This window comes from Heterocephalus glaber, unplaced genomic scaffold (assembly GCF_053883595.1).
Source record: "Heterocephalus glaber isolate CG9 unplaced genomic scaffold, H.glaber_assembly_v1.0 deba00001463, whole genome shotgun sequence".
Taxonomy (NCBI): domain Eukaryota; kingdom Metazoa; phylum Chordata; class Mammalia; order Rodentia; family Bathyergidae; genus Heterocephalus; species Heterocephalus glaber.
Genome location: NW_028258310.1, coordinates 1,726,541 through 1,745,506, shown reverse-complemented (window position 1 = coordinate 1,745,506; position 18,966 = coordinate 1,726,541). Strand labels below are relative to the sequence as shown.

Below are 18,966 nucleotides of genomic sequence, written 5' to 3'. Positions count from 1 at the left end.
TTTGCAATCGGTTCTGTATCAACTTTAGAACTCTACTAAGAAATCTCTTGAAAGTTACCAATGAGTCCTAAAAAATGTATTCTGTGAGCATTGCTTATCAACTGGCACCAGCTGATCACTCTGGATTAGACAGATCTGTACTGAAAATCCAGCTCTACCACTTACCAGCTATGTGACCCTGAGAATGACATTCCTCCTTGCTAAACCTCAGTGCTCTCAACTATGAAAGAGAAACAGCAATATCTATTTAACATGGTTGCTATGAGGATGAAATTAATATCAATATATGAAGCACACATATATCAATATGTAAAATACACACACAATGCACAAGGTCTAGTATATAGTAAGAGACCAATAAATAATGGCCATCATTAACTACAAGTTTCCCCTATAACTGTGGCTTCCATCATCACCTCTATGTAAAGCAGAGCGTAAGTCCAACCACTCACACACATCTTCAGTAAGCTGGACCAATTCAGCTTCTCAAAGTCAGTACATCCATTCTCTTCCACTACCTCTTTTTTCCTGTGGCTCCTATTTAAAAGTCCTACCATCTTCCCACACTTCCAAGTTCAAAATAAATATAAGAATTATCTTTAATATTTCCTCTACATTTTATTTAATTTTTTATCAGAAAAAAATAGAGAGAGGCATGAGCACCAGAGTGGGACAGGTGACTACCAAATGGAAGAGTATTAATTTGTAGAATTTCTTATTTGTAAACCTAACCTCAATAGTTGTTATTTGCAAGTTTATAACATTCTAAGCACTGTCCTACTTACTTGGAATGCTACAGTAAACAAAAAAGACAAACATTCCTTTTTTGTGGACTTGATACTCTACTGTGGTTGCTATTCTCAACTGCAAAGAAAGTAATCAGAGCAATCAACATATTGAGTTAAATTTTTAAATATGAAATTCTGCTTCACACACCCTATGTGGAATGCATATGTAGAAACAAACAGTGCATTTGTTTTCGTGGCTATAGCTGACAGAGCTACCTTGATCATCTTCAGAGATGACCCAAAGTATAGAATACTATGACACCTAAGTTATCTTCTGTTTCTGGGGCACCGTTTCCCCCCTTTCTATCATTCTGTTGAGTTCTTCGACAATTTGTCTTCATTTCTTTCTCTTTCTGAAAACATTTCAAAATAATTATTTTCTCTAATTATTGAACATGATTTGGGTCTTTATTTATTTTGGTACCAGGGATCGAACTCCAGTCCTTGTGCTTGCTAGGCAGGCACTGGAACCACTGAGCTAAATCCTCAGCGGGTCTTTATTCTTAATTTCAAAAATGTTGCCAGGCATGGCAGCACACACCTGTAATCCCAGCACTTGGGAGGCTGAGGTAGGAGTATCGCCACAAGTTCAAGGCCAGTCAGGGCTACATAGTGAGTTCAAGGCCAGCCCGAACTATATAGCGAGACCCTGTCCCAAAAAAACCAAAAGAAAAAAAAAAGTCAGAGTCCTTGCCCCAAGTAGGAAAGAAGCAAGATTCTTACACATATCATTATCTTATAGCATACAGTGAATAAAGGCAGTTCTTTGAAAAATGTCCATCACTCTTCCTGCAATATAATATTCAAAAAGTTTCTCTCCTTTGTGGTCACTGGCCCCAGGTAGCTAGAGGGTTCCCATCTTAAATTTTCTAACATGTCTTTCCTTACATTATTGAAAATTTTAAAAACTCAAGTATTTCAAGTTCCAGCAATATTAACTATATACTCTCCAGCAACAGTAACTACATATACATTGAAATAACATAATCTGATTTATTTCAGCTCACAGGAGAAGACTTCATAGCTGACTCTGACATACTTTATTTTATTGAAAGGTTTCAAATCCCACTTTACCTGGGTGACTAGAAGCACAGCAGAAAGAAATAACATCTTCCTAAATGTAGTTTTTTAGGGTTTCTCAGACTTCCTAAACCTCTGCAAAGAGGCCAATACTACAGAATCAGAACAGAGTCAATACGGCATCAGAGTTAAGATAGAAAACTGCTGTTGTCCTCCATAAAGTCAGCCTACTTGACAGAAGTGACCTGAGAGTACATCCATGGCACTAAAACTTTCTCATTTACAGTTAGAAGCCTTTTTTACAAAAGGATTTTACAAAGGAAAAATGAAAATATAATAATGTCATTATATCCCTGGTAGCCTAAATTAATCAATCAAGAAAATATACAAAGTTTTCATAAGCCATAATTCTAAAAAAAATGATTCAATTTAGGTAACATTTCTAGAATTATAATTTGAACTGAAGAAGGCTAATTTCCATTAATAAAATATATAAAAATGACAGATGCTCTGAGGTTTGACATTTCAAAAAAATAATTCATGCGTTTTACGGGTTTATGTTATTTTTTTTTGGTACTGGGGATTGAACTTGGGACCTTGAGCTTCCAAGAGAGGCACTGGAACCACTGAGTTAAATCCCTGGCCCTCAAGTGTTGTTATTCTTAAAGAAATTTCCTCTGACATTTCCAATTTGACAAGAAACTTGGTATAAGTCTTATCTTAAGAAGTTAAAGGGGGGGCCGGGGATTTAGCTCAGTGGTTCTGTTGCCTCGCAAGCACAAGGGTACCAAAAACAAACAAATAAACAAACAAACAAAAACAACAAAAGAAAAGAAGTTAAAGGGGGCTGGGAGACCCAGGACGCCCCCGAGGCGGGTGTGTCCTGTACCCAGGTCAAGGCTGTGTGACAGCTCCTAGTGTTAGCAAGTGGTGTGCAGCCTTGAAAGTGCTTTTCCACCTCCAGAAGCTTCCACAAGGCACGTAGGAATTCTGGATTTATTTTTTAAAAATACAGGCGCAGCCCTGTAATCCCAGCACTCGGGAGGGTGAGGCAGGAAGCCTGCTTGGAGTTCAAGGGCAGCCTGGATTACATAGCAAGACCCTGTCTCGTAAACAAGTCAGTGCACACTGAAGAGTGTTATGTGTTGGGAAAATTGTTCAAAAATTCAGCTAGATAATGTTTAAACCTATTTCATAGATGAGAAAACCGAGACCCAGGAGGTGAGAGTCACTTGCCCGAGGTCATATAAATACTTGTCGTCGAAGTCTGGATTCAAAGCCAGGTGGGGCTGATTTATTCCATACTCCAAGTTCCTACCCTTCCCAGAAAGCAGGGACCGCCCTTTGCTCATCTCTGCATAAGGCCCAGATTCTGCCCAGTACCCGATATGCGCAGTTTGATCACAAGAAATGGTGTTTTAAGTACAAAGCTTGTTGCAGTTAAAAAAAAAAAAAAAAAAAAAAGCAACTAGACTCCAGATTTAAGTTTCACTATTAGAGTTTAAGAGGATGTGTTGGGAAAACAGTCCACAGGTAGACAGGGAGACAGATGCCTATCACACCTAATTTCAAAAGTTCCTCTCATATATTTAAGTACAAAGATAACACACATATCTTTGTAGTCAATAATTTTTAAAGATAAATTAATATACTTTTCAAATATAAGCAATTCACACAAACTAGTTAGACTATCTTCCTATTATTCCTTTGGTGTTTAACAATGTACTCTATATTTTTTACTTTTGTCTAATCTTTTTTTGTTAGCATCACCTTTATTTGTAATTTCTGATCTTATATTGGCCAAAATATCTACCACATACAATGTTAATCTTTCATCTTCCTCAGCAGTGCCTAGTTGCACAACATGCCCTTCATACTATTTGTGATTCTATTCCTGCTTTTCCCTCAGGTGTTCAAAACTCATGTTATTCATTAGATTCAAACCAAAGGCTCCCTAACAATAAGAGAATTACAAACAATCTGGAAGTATAATACATACTATACAATAGTTTTCAATAAGTAGTGTGTCAGGAACAATGCTACGTAATTTTAGAGAAAAACCATTTGGTTAGTCTAGTTCTCCTGCCTACAGCCCAGCTATGGAATTCCAAAACATAACTCCATTTTGGCCTCCCGTCACAACTGAGACCTCAATGATCCAGTGATGCTGTGATTCTCCAGGACAAGAAACATCCTGGGAGCTGAGAACATCCTGGAAGGAACAAACATCTACTCAGTTCCTCCTTGTTCTTGGATTGTTACATCTTATTTACACAGAGATGTACTAAACTCTCTACAAGTCATTTGTTACATTTGTTTCTCCCGATGTACTGAGTACTAAATAAAAGGTGCGGTAAGCTGGGGGCTTTCATCTTTGCTGCCCAGAGCAGCACTGACCAGACCCAAAGCTCAGCTTCTTCTCAGTCTCATTTTTCTACCTTTCCTGTAACTCCCTTGTGCTGCTGTGGCTCACAGGAGACTAGGACTTACTACAGAGGTTCTAGTAACGTCCCCTTTCCCTGTTCCCTACAGTAGTGTCTTCAGTATTTGTCTTCTCTCTTCAAGTAACAATGAGCTCAGTGGGGTTATGCTACAGTGAAAGGCACAGCCACAACAGCATTAGAAATCACCACTATCTGCTGCAAGTAGTACATCTTAAAACTTAATTTTGAAAACCTGATTTTCCAGGAAGAAATATATCAAAAAGAGATCACAATTGAACTTTCTTTCCCGTCAGTCCCCAAACTCAATTAAACTGTATCTTCTAATTATTTTTTAAATGATTTTCTCTTCATCTCTCCTACCCATTATTTTCCCCGAGCTACAGACTTGATAGTTGTGTCCCTGACTCAGATTTCTCTCCTTTCAATCTACTCTCCAGGAAAAGTCTAATCTAGTCAAGTAGTGCTCTATCTAATTTGCTTTATGGCTATCCAAATCTTCAGAATGTGGTCCAAATTTAATAACAAGACCTGTTAGATCCTTCATGATTTGTCTCCTGCCTAATTCTCAATCTCATTTCTTAGCGTACACCACACACTGATTGAATTCAATTTCTCAATGTGTCTCATTTCTCACAACCCTATGTATGTTGTCCTATCTGGTTGGTATACTCTTCCCCTAACCCCTTCTACTTTCTTCAGCTGACTGCTACTGATGCTTTACGTTTTAGTTTAGATTTAACTTTGTCCAAGAAATTCTGACCCACTAAATCCAGGTTTCGTGTTTTTCCTATATACCATTTTGTGTCTTTACTTATTAGAAAATATTCCCTACTTATCAGTCTCTTCTGACTGAAACCTCTAAGGAGTCTTCCTTTTATTCAAAGAACCTAGATACTTAGCACTTAAAAATCATTTATTGAGATATTTTCTGAATAATAAATGGCCAGGAAACGAAATAGGAGGATCAACTTCTCAGCCATACTCATTATCAATGATTCTAAGGGGGTCATAGGCACACTGGATTCTGGTAGAGTTTTTCCAAAACACAAAAAGACACTTTTTCAAAATAAAAACGTCAATATTTGAATAGTATTCTTAGCCTCTTCAGTGGGAAGTTTATCAAATGTACAGCTGTGTTGGGCCGGGGATTTAGCTCAGTGGTTCTGCTGCCTGCCTCGCAAGTGCAAGGTCCCGAGTTCGATCCCCGGTACCAAAAAAAAAAAAAATGTACAGCTGTGACTTCATATGATTTCGCTAAAGATGCAGAATAAAATTAGAAAAGTTCCATTTGACAATACTGTCTTTTGGCTGTGCTTCTATACTTCACTTCTGAGAGACAGCTAAAAATACCAGTCAAGTTTCTTAATTTGCAAAAACAAAGCATTCTACTTAAACACTTTCTAAGCTTTAGCCTCTATGCTACTTTTTAAAAATTGAACTTTAACAAAATGGTGAGGTAGAGATATTAGTATCTTCCTGCTGATAAATAACCTGAAACAGAATTTTAACCAATTCTGACTCCAGAGGTTGTGCTCTTAACCACAATGTCATCATTCTGCTAACTGAATGTATGGTCTATGAGACAATAATTCTGAAAAGGCAAGGAGTTCACGTTTATTAAAAGTATATCTGAAATAAAAAATATCTACAGACCTTTCTACAGGTCAAAAATGGCAAGAGAACTCATCTTGCATGTGACTATGCACAGCCTGGAATGCTTTACAGTGCTGCACTGACAACAATGATCAGTTCCATGGAAAAGAGTACAGTGATCAAGAAGGAATGCCATAAACCCAGATGGCTCATTTTAAGCTAACTGCTGACTCAAAATATCTTAAATCTGTATCATCTTGTTATCAGATAGCTACCTTTTTTTAAAATTGAAGTATCTAAGAAACAATTTGATGGTATGCTTTAGTATTTATTAATAATGCTTTCTAAATTGTCATATAAAGTCATTTTATTCCCTCAAAGCCAATATGTGCAACTTTCTTCAACAGTTTAAAACCCACTGCACAAACAACCTCAAGACAAATTTCTTTTACAATTTTTCACTAGTAAAAAGTTTTCTGAAGGCTGGGGAATGTAGCTCAATAGAAGAGCATTTGTCTAGTGCCAGAAGACCAGGATTTGATACCCACTTTGAAATGTTTTTTCTCTTTATCTCTATTATCAGATGGAGTAAAGAAACATTGTTTCCCTCTCTGCCTTTGTTCAGGATCGACTATAGGATTCACTTATAATAATGACGTTAATTCATATTTTACTTTCTTCTTTTATTACTTTTGATTTAGATTTCATTAGCCCAAGTATACGAGCGTCATATTTCAAATAATTCTGCAAGTATGTAAGATATAAATTACTAATGAACTCGGTCTTTATTTGACATCAGGACAAAACTCAGATATTATCCTATTTAGGGTGTTAGTAGATTTTTTAATAACATCAAACTTTTACATATTCACTGTATCAGGTCAGTTTAATATTGTAAAATACATTCATAAAGTCAATAAAAATACTACAGTATATAAATTTTTGTTCTACCTATGCATTTTTCTATGTATACTAGAATTACAGCAAGTAAACTGATTACTTACTGAATATCAGAATGGAATCAGTTTCTATAGACAGAAAAGTTTTAGAGAAAAATTAGAAAAGTATAAATACATCTATCCAGATATGTGGGAAAAAAAACAGAACATGAAGTCCTTAGATGATAAACCCCAATTAAATTCATTCACCCTTTGATAGTTCAAAGGGATCCCATGAGCCACCTTTAAGAATGAAAGGAAGAAGCAGCTATGAAAATCAATTTGTGGCAATAGCACAAAAGAGGTAGGAAAGATTTCTAACAGTGCCTTATACTATAATATAGACATTAAACTTGGAAACATGTAGCATATGTAGATATGTACACAATTTCATTTTTGTTATACAAATTAATATACTTTGCTCATTTAGATATTCAAACAATGTGAACTGAGGTGATGAAAAATTTTATCATTTCAGGTACCCTAGCCTCTGAGTCTTTCACGCTAGACTTTTACAGAACTATTCAAATACTTCTACCATGTACTAACAGAAATGCTACAGACCGCAATATTCTATAAAATAGTTGATTACATAATTCAAATTTCCCCTAAAGTTTAATGGTGAGAAAAACATGAGAGCTCATAAGTTTTAATCACGAATTTATTTTTAGAATTTAAATAATTAAGTCCAAAATATAGATTCAGTTGATTAAATACATATTAAAAATGCAAAACTGATAAAATATAATGGAAAATTGTTTAAGTGGAAATACGTAGAGGAAAAAATAAACCATAAAAAATTTTTTAATGAAATGGATTGAGATAACACTTATTATTACTTTAAGCTAGCATTTATATTACCTTAAACTGACATTTTAAAAGATATGAGACTAAAGGGCTGGGGATTTGGCTCAGTGGTTTCGCCGCCTGCTGCGCAAGCGCAAGAACCTGAAATCGATCCCCGGTACCAAAAAAAAAAAAAAAAAAGATACGAGACTAAGTAATCTTTACCTACTTCTGCAGTACACACAAGTGATTAAAATTTAGAGGGCACAGGAGGGCAGAATATAGTAGCTGTCCCTAAATGTATGAAAAAGGGGAAAGAGGAACCAATTATTTATAAGGGACTGCTTAAAATTTGTGTAAACATCTTTACAACATATTTAGGGGAGTATTTAAATAAATGCTTATCACAGAAATTATTTTCCCCAAGTATAAACAAAATGTTCCATTATAAAAATCAGGGTTGTGAGAACTAAGGTTGAAAAAATTAGATACTTAAGAATTAAGTTTGAAGAAGGCAAGATCAATTAAAAAATATAAAACGTTCTATTACTTAAAACACTAAGCAAGCTTAACACATATTTCAAATAATGTAGTTCATTTTTCTAACCTGATATGACAAATAGTGTTGCATGTATTTGCAAAATTAACAAAGGCAAAATCTTAGTATCCCTGTTGGTCTCTTTAGACCATGTTAATTTTGTTTTTTGGTTAAATAACAAAAGAATAGAATTATGGATAGACTTCAGCAACAATCTTTCCATTAGGATATGAAATCATGCCATGAGTTCCAAAAAAAGGGTTAGTTGTATAAATTTGGGGAATAATCACTCATGCAAAAATCAGAAAATACCTGTACCGAGCCACCATGTCTGTCTGCTGCAAGGTGAGCTCTCAAATGGTGGGGATTTGCCTGCTGGGAGTCCCAAGCTGCCCTGTGGTCTGCCGACTGCCATTTATTTAATGCATGTAGCATGCATGGAAGAAGAAAAACCCAATACGTTAAACATCTCATCCTCATAATATATAATACAAATGTATAAAAGGAAATTTAAAATACCCTTACTAATCTGAATCATAGATGTATAGTTCTTTGTAAATACTATAAAATGTGGAAAGATTTTAGCTAAATTGTGTAAAGATCACCAATATAGGTATAATAGAACCTTATAAAGAATTAAAAGGACTTGGAAGTCATAGTCCCCCCCCCAAGTTTCTAAATGAAATTAATAAAAACCAGGGAGGTAAAAAATGATATGCCCATGAAAGCATTCCAAATAAATCACGAGTGTACCAAAAAGTCATCTACTATTTTCTTACATTGGAAGTTCACATAAGTTTTTCTCACGAGGAGCTATTTTAAGCAATGTAAAACGACAGTCCCCAAAAAGTTGTTCTTAAAATCCTACAAAAATGTTTCTTTCTTGCTTAGCATTCTGCTTTTTACTGTAAGGATAAGAGGAGAAAATAGAAAGTTCTTTGAAAAGTGAGGTGCACTTATACAGAAAGAATACTATGAAAATATGATGAAACAAACACCTTTTAAAAAAGAAAAAATGACAATCCTACACATGTGAATGCTCTTGCTTCCTCCGTATTTTTTTGTATCTGGTTAAAATTAAAAGGCCCACTTCCATGAAACAGGCTGAAAATTCTTGATGCCTTTAGATTCCCTGGCAAATCTGTACAGCAATAAGTACAAATGAATAATAATCTACTAGTACAATTAAGAGTAATTTCTCAATAGGGGTCAATTTCTGTATTTCAGGTAAATGTGGATAGCACTAACACAAAGATGGTAGAAGAACATAGTATCATAGTTATTACATGTTTGGTTCTGCATCAGTTGTTTAAAATGTGTTCTCCCATTTGAGATGGAGAGTATCATCTCCATGAGGACATTGAAACACTGAACATTTTCCTAGGGGCGCAGAGCTGCAAGAGGTATAAAAGGTATTCCAACTCAGAGTTCAGTGCTTTTACAAAATACTACCTAGGTCCTAACTACAATTACGTGTGTTCTAAAATCTTCAGGGCTCTGCTTTCTTTTTCAACCAAAGACAAAGTGCTAAGCACACTGGGGCTAGAGGAAGCTCAAGCAAATGAGGGTGGCCAGAGCAACCCTTTTGGGAAGAGATGTTAAATTCAAGCATAAGACATGAACAAATGTTCTGGCATGGTTTCTTAAATTAAATCATACAATGCAAAATTACATATTTCATGGCATGAAACATATCATCAAAACAATTATGACAGTTTCATAGTCTTTTCATTAAACCCTCTAAATTCATAACCAGAATTTAGCAGATTTGTAGCTTACACTGAAATAAATTACATAAAATCACATGGAGCCAAAACATTTTGGGGCCAAAGAATTCTCTGACAATGTAGTAAAACCTATGCACTCTCTCCTCAGAATAAACAATTACACAAGTTTAATGTTTTAGTTATAATTATGGGACTTCACTGACTCTATATTATCAATTATTTATCTGGAGACTTTATGAAGGTTTCAGTCATTTGAAATAATTTACTATTCCCCTTGGAGATAATGAACTGCGAGTTTCTCATAAAACTTAAAAATTTTTACTGATGACAAATATTTAAGAAGAGGTTTTCTAGATCTACAACTTTTCTATAATAATGAGAATCTGTATATACAGGTTTCAAATTTAATATAAGCCTTTCCTAAAGGATTTGTTGAAAAATTACTTATGCATATATAAAAGTACATGTTTTATATATGAGCTATATACAAAATATATGTATCATATACATACATATTTACCTACATTTAGTGCAAAAAAGACTGCACAAATAAAATAGTTCCCACCTTTACTGAGTTTACAATCTAACAAGAAATTTCTGAAATATGTAGAAAAAGTGTAAAATATTTAAATTATAATTTAATTCAACAGTAAAAGGAGAGTTTCACTTATTACAGTACTTAACTATTCATGTGAAGGAGTTTAGAAAATATCAATTATTGATCTTCTTCAAACTACATTTAAGAAATTAACTCTAGTTTGTGAAACAAACTCTAGGTCTCAACTTTTGAGCTATTTCTGTCTATTTCTAGCTCCTTACCAGCGTCTTTGAGCTATTACCTAATTATATTTTATACGTGAATTAATGTACATGAGACTCTTTATTATACCAATATTTCTTTGTGAAATTTTTAAAATTAATCTTCTTTAATTGGCTGTTCCTTAAAGTGTAAAACTGTTAAATACTGGTACCCCCTAAAATGTAGCATTTCATTTTGCTATACAGTTTTTAGTAAGTACTGTTCTGTCTGCTAACTTCATCTCATTTTAACTCTCACTTGAACTGACAGGATTAAAATACATAAAAGTAAAGAAAGAACAACACACTATCCTCTGCCAAAAAGTTATAACCAAAACTTTCTACATATTCTCTAATCAAGGTGATAGCAAAATTTTAAATCAAAGATAATTTGAAGAAAGCTTCTTTTTACAAAAAAGAGAAACGAAATCATTGCTCAAAAACATCTTTCCATTCCTTTACTCAGGAAACATGAACTCCTCATAATAAATATTCTGTGCCTTCTCTCAAACTTATTCTATATATCAAACAAAAGAGATTACTTTGTCCTCAAGAAAATATTTTTAAATTAACTCACACTGTTTCTCTAACTGTTCACTCTCCTAAAAATGTTATTTGCTTTTAAAAGTTCTATTTGCTTTTCAGGCTCATCTCAAAAGCTACCTTTTCCATAAAATTTTTAGAAGACCCCCACTTATTTACATGCCCCCTCCACAGGACTTAAGTAACATGTTTCAGGTGACACAGTTTATTCTGCTTTGAAATGTAGTTATTTGTGTATTTACTAGAATAATAATAGTAACACTAGCCACAAGAGTTAATATATGCTAGAAATTAGTATGCATTTTATAGATTGGAAACCTGAGGATTTGAGAGATTAATGAATTTTCTAGGGTTAAGCCACATACATGTATGTCTGATCCCACAGACTGAGTTGTTAAGTACACAATGCTTTAGTTACTCATTACAAAGTCATTTTTTTATTGATTATACTTTCTTCCTTATTTCTCCATTTCTAAATAATGCGCAGAAAAGAGCTTTACATAGCAGAAACCAATTAAGCAATTTATTGAACTAAAATAGACTAAAGTTAGATCCAGTGCTATCACAATTACAACAGAGTATCAAAAAATGTCCATACAAATAGAATATCAAATATTGCTCACAGTTTATACTAACTTGCATCATCAATTAGGAATTTGCAACTAAACATTTCAGTGTTATTATTAAACTAACAGTAAACATTAGGAGAACTAGTTTATTAAAAACGTAAGTATTTTCAGCTCTTCAATATGTGCCTGGTGTTTTATCTGTTAAAGACAACACCTATCAATGTTGAAACAAACTAAGATATTTCATATCTACAAAAGGGCACCAAACCTGGTTTTTGGATTGTTGCGTCTTATCTCTGTGTGGATGTGTTTCTCTGTTTGATGAGAGAGCAGGATCTTGCTGAACTGCACCCACTGGAGTAGGCTACAACATAATAACAATTGGTATCGATACATTCTAGTTCAGAAATCTTACTTAAAATCATTTTTTAGCTGCTTAAAAGGACCAAGAAAAAATAAAAGATGCTGCTAAATAAATTAAGGCTTTAAGAAGTAATATAATTCTCAAAACATGTTGTTCAAGCTAACATGGTAAAGAAAAGAGAATGTAACTACTAACATGTTTTTAAATCACTCCAAATATTTTTAAAGTATTTATTTTTGTATCTTTAAAAGATCTTCTAATGCTATATTTGATTTTTAGGTTACTTTTTTATACCAAAAATGAAAATGTATTTATTTAGGTCTCATTTCCAAAACTGAAGTGTAAATAAACTATATTATCTTAACAAAATTAAAGGAATATTTAAAAATAACAAGACTGCTTATTTACAATATCTTGACTCAGAGAAGGGACTTATCAAACTCTAAATTTTTTAAGTATTACATATTAATTTGATCATGGGAATTTTATACAAAAAGTATAATTGATATTAAAAACCAAACCAGGATGAAAAGTCCAAAATACTTCATCACTCTAAAAAATAGTAAATCCAAATGTAAGGTAAGGCATTTACAAAATACAAATGGTACAATGCCCAGCTAAAGAAACAGCCCAAAATAAGAAGTAAAATGAATCCTTTAAAAAATCTTATCTGTTCTCAACTCTTTTAAACTAAAGAATTTACATTCTTAAAAAGAAAATAAATATTATGAATAATCTTTCACTACATAACATAGAATACTCACCAACTGTTTACCAATCCAGTCATATTCATAATCAAACATATATCCTTTTCGATCAAACAAGTCAGTAAAAAGCTTTCTTAGGTAGTCATAGTCTGGTTTTTCAAAAAAATCTAGCCTTCTTACATAACGAAGATATGTTGCCATTTCTTCTAGAAAGGAAATAAAAATTATTCTGACTACAAATTTCTTTAATAATAATGTCTAAAAGCACACTGAATTATAAAAAAACAAAGTAGCAACAGTCTATTTCAACTTAAATTTTTCTGAGTTTAATAACAAAATAAAATGGGAAAATAACAGGAAAAGAAGGATAAAAGAAAAGCAAGCAGTTTAACCATTATTTTTACTTCATTTCATTAGCAAAGACTTTTATTTTAGAATATTTTAATAAAAATCTTGAACCATATTAGAAGTTGAATTAGCTAAATACAGTAAGGCATAATTATTTAATTACAAAGCACTGTATTTAGTGCATAAATTTAAGCTTATTTAAAATGTTGGTGAGAAGTGATGTATATGAAAACATTTGTACCAGCTTGCTGGATTTCCTTTAAGATTAGGGACATAACACTAATTTATCAAAAGATTCAAATTCCTAACTTGGCTACAGTCTTCTTAAACAACTGATAAAACAAAGCCAAAACATCTCAAAAATACAACATAGGAATAAAGTGTAAGTTTTCTCTTCATTTTAGCCAGGTAATTGATAATTATTTGGTAATATACAAATCTCTGTAAACCATTAAAATTCCCATATCAAATGTGTGTGTGTCTTAAAGGTTGTATTTTTCAAAAGGAAAAGAAGAAGAACCTGCTCAAAATTAGAAAAAAGGAAGGAGGGAAGGTAAGAAGAGAGGGAGGGAGGGAGGAGAGAGAAAGAGAAAGAGGGAGAGAAGGAGAGAAGAAGAGGGAGAGAGTATTTCACCATCAGGGTATAGAAAGTCAGTGTGATTAGAAATCATGGGTTACCCATTTCCTGATACCTCTGACAGTGAGGCCTAACTCCTTTTGAGTTTCAATTCATTCACAGATGGCCAGAAAGAAAATAATAATGAGCAGCTCAATAGGTGACAATAGTGACACCCAGTGACCTTCTCAATATTCCACTTTCTGGCTAATCACCCTCTCAAATTGCTTTGGCACCTCCACTTTTCCTGAAAAATTTTATATAGGCTTCTTAATCATAGTCAGCAGATCTTTATACACCTAAATTGCTAGTACTATCAACCAATATTTCTTTAATCTTCCACTTCTAAAAGTTATAGCAAGAAAGAAAAACATATAATTAAAGTTTGCTCACAATGAAAAAGAAGCAAACTTAAGAAGAGCTACAGATTATACTGGTGATATTATGACACCAGCACTACACAGGAGAACCAACCAATGAATACTGAAGTGATATTGGAACTCAGTCTTGTATCTTCAAATTCAGTTCTCTTTTCATTGACTTTTGCTACACAAATTACAGCTGGTATTTTAAACAATAACAAATTATTCTTACCCCTTAATTGATTTAGAATAACTGAGTAGATTTTTGGTTTACTTAGAGTTGCTCAAAACAAAATTACTTTTAAAAATCTATACTGCTCACTAACATAAAATTTACCTTAAAATTAGTAGGTCAGTAAGATTACACTGATTGAAAACTAAATCTTACTAACAATCTTCCCTTTTGAAGGTAATATTCAGCCTCAAATGATTAATGCTGTACTCTAAAGCTTTCTAAGTGGTATTCCTCAGCAAGCATTTTAACTTATTAACTTATTAACTGAAGAAAATACCTCAGCTGGCTACTAAAATTAAAAATATGGACTTTCTTACTACTAATACCATCTTGCTAAGCAAATGTACAAACTGTCCCTGTGGTCTATGCATAACCATTCGAAACTTTTAGATTCTTACAGTGGTCACTTTTTTTTAAAGCAAGAAAAAGTATAAACTTTAGCAATTAAAATTAACAGTTCTAGTTTTTGTGTATAAGCATCTTTATCAATTTGGCATTACCCATTACCTGGAAAGTTTTCACACAACACTTCTATTGGTGTAGCTCGTTTTGTATCTCCAATTTTCTGATACCTCTCTTTTAATGTGTCTGCCTAAAATAGAAAAAAGTAAAACCTGAAATGTGGTGATTTTAAAATTATTTAAAAAGGAGAACCTTAATAAATGTTAACATTTTATGAAATCCAATAAGAAAACACACAAAAATAATTACCTTTAAGCCTTGCCAAGGTAGACTGCCCCTCAGAAAATACATGAACATATGACCTAAAGCTTCTAAATCATCTCTTCTACTTTGTTCTGAAATAGAAGATAAACATAAACTTCTCTTCTCCATCAATTAAGCATTCAAGAATGGAAAACTGATTCTTTCGTTGTATATAAATCATCCAACAGTTCAATATACAAACACAAAACAGATTTATAGATCTAGCACCTATAAATGACACAATCATTTTCTACCCTGTTATATTAATAGTCATGCACTTTAAAAATATACTATCATGGGGCCAGGGATTTAGCTCAGTGGTTTCGCCCCCTGCTGCGCAAAGCGCAAGGACCCAAGTTTGATCCCCAGTACCAAAAAATATATATATATAATTATGATTTTTAAGTACTATTACAGATTTATTTATCTGAATAGATATCAACTATGGAAATACAGGCCAAGGAAAAAGTGTTTCACTGTCAAATGAAGAGCCATTGTGTACTATAGCTCAATCTGAAAGATTCAGAACGTAACATAACATGTAAAGGTTCTGATGAGCCTGAGTTAAAAGTGTTTATTTAACCCTGCTCCTAAACTTACATAATCACAAAATTCCATCCCACATACTCTTATTAACATTAAATGTAGTATTATATGTAACATATTTTAAGAAACACTCATTATACATACCAACATTATTACCCTTCCATTGTCTCACAAACAAAAACTCTGCTAGAACAAACTATCTTCAAGTTGTTGCATTTTTGTTTCAGTAATGAAATATTGTACAGCACATAACTGAATGACAATCACAAAGGCTCAGATAAATACAAATATTTGCTGTTAATGATTTTTTAATGTTTTGTCACTAAAGTTAAATGTTTAAGACTTCTCAATGTTTTAAAATACAAAATGCTAACACTGAGAGAAAAATACTTTAATAAAAGATGTTTGCATAGAAGATGTTTCATCCAAATGAATAATCATCGGATTATCTTAATACTGTATGTTTTCAGCAAAGCAGACATTTCAAAGTATGGATTTGAACTAAGATGAAAGGGTCAGAAAACTATTTAGTTTTTACTATATATTTTATAACATTCTATATTTCTACAGATAGACGTTTGTGTTATTGTTTAATCAATACCCATCTTTCTACCAGATTACAAGTTGTAGAATAGCATATGTCTCCCTTGTTCATTCTCCCCAAAACCAAGTAAAATGGCTGACATAGAGCTGGCTCTGAGCTCCTAAGTATTGGGAGCCTTAAGAATGAAAAATCATGCAAAGAAAAAATATTTCTAAACTCTAGCTAAGAATCAGAATCCTTTTTAAAACTCTTCAGAAACTCAGATAAATAGGCTTACAGCTGATGACTGATTCGTTGGGTCTGAAATGGAGTAGACAAAATGCATTTTTTAACAGTGCAGGTGATTCTGAAGCACAGTTAGGTTGGATAATGAAAACAGAACGTCACTGAAGCATAACTTGCATATAATAAAATATACCCATGCTAAAAGTAAAATATGATAATTTTGACAAGATACTTGCAATAACTACCACCACAATTAAAAAGCATTTTAAATACTCCATATATCTTTTACTGTTAACCTTCTTTTCCACCTCCAACCTCCAGCCTCAGGCTATCATTTATCTCCTTGTCACTATGGATTAGATTTTACTTTTTACAGAATTGTACATGAATAATACTGTAGAGACATGTGTCTGAACCCTTTTACTCAGTATACTTTCATGATTCATCCATGCTTGTTCCATGCATCAGTAGTTCATTATTTTTATTGCTGAGTAGCATAATATAACATATTTATCTATTCACCCACTGGCAGATACTCCAGTAGTTTCCAGTTTGGGACTATGATGGAAAATGGCTGTTATGGCCATTTTTATATAAGTCTAGATGTGGATATGCATTTTCATTCTTCTTGGGTAAATATTCAGTAGTGGTATCATAGCATCAAGGTAACTATCGGTTTAACTTTGTAAGAAATTTCTAAACTGCTTTCTAAAAGGGTTATGTCATCTCATATTTCTGCTAGCAATATACAAGAGTTTCCACTGCTTTAAGGCCCATCTAACACTTAGTATGGTGGGTCTTTTAAATTTTGACCATGCTAATAGATGTGAATTATTAGCTTATAGTGATTTAATTTGTTTTTCCCTGGTGACTAATATATTATTGGTTACCCATCTTTTTATGAAGTGTTCATTCAAATACTTTGCCCATTTTAAAAGCTAGATTATTTGTCATAAGGTTGTAAGAGTTCCCGGTGTATCCTGAATATAAGTCACTTTCAGATATAATACTTTCTCCCTCTGAGACTATAGTTTTTGCTTTGTTTTGTTTTCTTAACAGTACCTTTAAAAGAACCTAAGTTTTACCTCTTGATGAAGTCCAATTTATCAGAAATTTTTTTTCCTCTTTTTGTTTATAATTATTTATGTCCAACCTAGGAAATGTCTACCTTCAAGATTGCAAAGATTTCCTATTTTTTCTTCTGTAAGTGTTATAAGTTTGAGTTTTTACACTTAAATCTATTATTCATTTTCAACTCTGTTTGAGTGCTTTTGGCATGGGGTAAAATTTAGATTCCCTTTCTTTTCAATATCGGTATCTATTTGGATAAAAGAAAGAAGCACAATAGGAGCAACACAGGGGACATCAGAACAGATCCTACAGACATTAAAAGAATGTTTTAAAAAATTAGCTAGTTATACCAATAAATTCAACTGAAATGAAATAGACAAATATTTTGCAAAGTATTATTGACCAAAACAGCCATAAGAAGACAATGTGAACACCTATATAGCAATTAAAGAAATACAATTTAAAACCTTCCCTAAATACAATGCAAGGCCCAGATGGTGTAACACTGGTGATTTCTATTAAACAGATAAGGAACAATATCAATTCTACAAAAACTCAAAAATAGAAGGGTTCTCAACTCTCCACAAAAATATTACAACTAACAGAAACTATAGGAACTAACCCTCATAAACAGATACAAAATTCTTAAAAAGGCAATACACATGCTCATGGAAGGTTCATCCTTAAAATGTAAGGTTGGCTTAATTTTTAAAGGCCAATCAATCAATGTAACTCATCATCTTAATATAATTTTAAAAGATATAAATCATGTAATCATATAAGCTAATAGAAAAATACTTGGGAAAACCCAACATATACATATTTATGATTTTTAAAAATCAGCAAACTAACAATAGAAAAAACTTCAGCAAAGGACAACTATGAAAAATCTACAACTAACAATTCCTCAATGATGAAAGACACTCCTAACATAAGGATCAAAATAAAGCTGTCTATTGTCATCCTTCTATTCAATATTATATTAAAACTTCTTGCCAATACTAAAAAGGAGGAAAAACAACATTAAAAAGATAATCAGACTGGAGAGGAAATAGTAAAAGTATTTTTCTTTGTAGACAACATGATTTTGTCTATATGAAATGCTAAGAACTCTATAAAAACATAACAGAACTAGTAAGTTTAGCAAGGTTATAAGATATAAGATCAGTATATAAAAATTAACTAAATTTCTGTATTAGCAATGAACAATCAGAAATTGAATTTTAAAACCAGTACCTTTAAAACTGCATCAAATCAGTATTTTTCTGATTCTAGTGTTGCACACCTTTCCTTGTGCTGTACTGGCTATTTATCATCTTGTGCCTACTTTTTAATTGGGTTATCTATTAATGAGCTGTAAGAGTTCTTTATATATTCCGGTCATAGGTTATATGCATTATAAATATGGTCTGTTTAAGGACTACTTTTCATTTTCTTAACCATGTCATTTAAAGTTCTAAATTTTGTTGGAATCTCATTTATCAATTTTTTTCTTTTAT

General features: G+C 32.8%; 1 protein-coding gene across 18 annotated transcripts in view; it reads right to left on the bottom strand.

The window, feature by feature from the left end:
* Csnk1g3 (casein kinase 1 gamma 3) overlaps nt 1–18,966 on the bottom strand; it is a 112,594-nt gene that overhangs the window by 11,443 nt on the left and 82,185 nt on the right. For 9 of the 18 annotated variants that reach the window (XM_004854471.4, XM_004854477.4, XM_013075745.3 and 6 more), the window contains 5 exons: nt 15,088–15,173; nt 14,884–14,968; nt 12,873–13,021; nt 12,013–12,108; nt 8,420–8,515 (listed from right to left, as the gene is read on the bottom strand). In XM_004854471.4, the coding sequence (XP_004854528.1) occupies nt 8,420–8,515; nt 12,013–12,108; nt 12,873–13,021; nt 14,884–14,968; nt 15,088–15,173 (512 nt within the window). The remainder of the gene's footprint in view (nt 1–8,419; nt 8,516–12,012; nt 12,109–12,872; nt 13,022–14,883; nt 14,969–15,087; nt 15,174–18,966) is intronic. The other 9 variants (XM_013075746.3, XM_021266270.2, XM_004854472.4 and 6 more) reach the window with 5 other exon arrangements.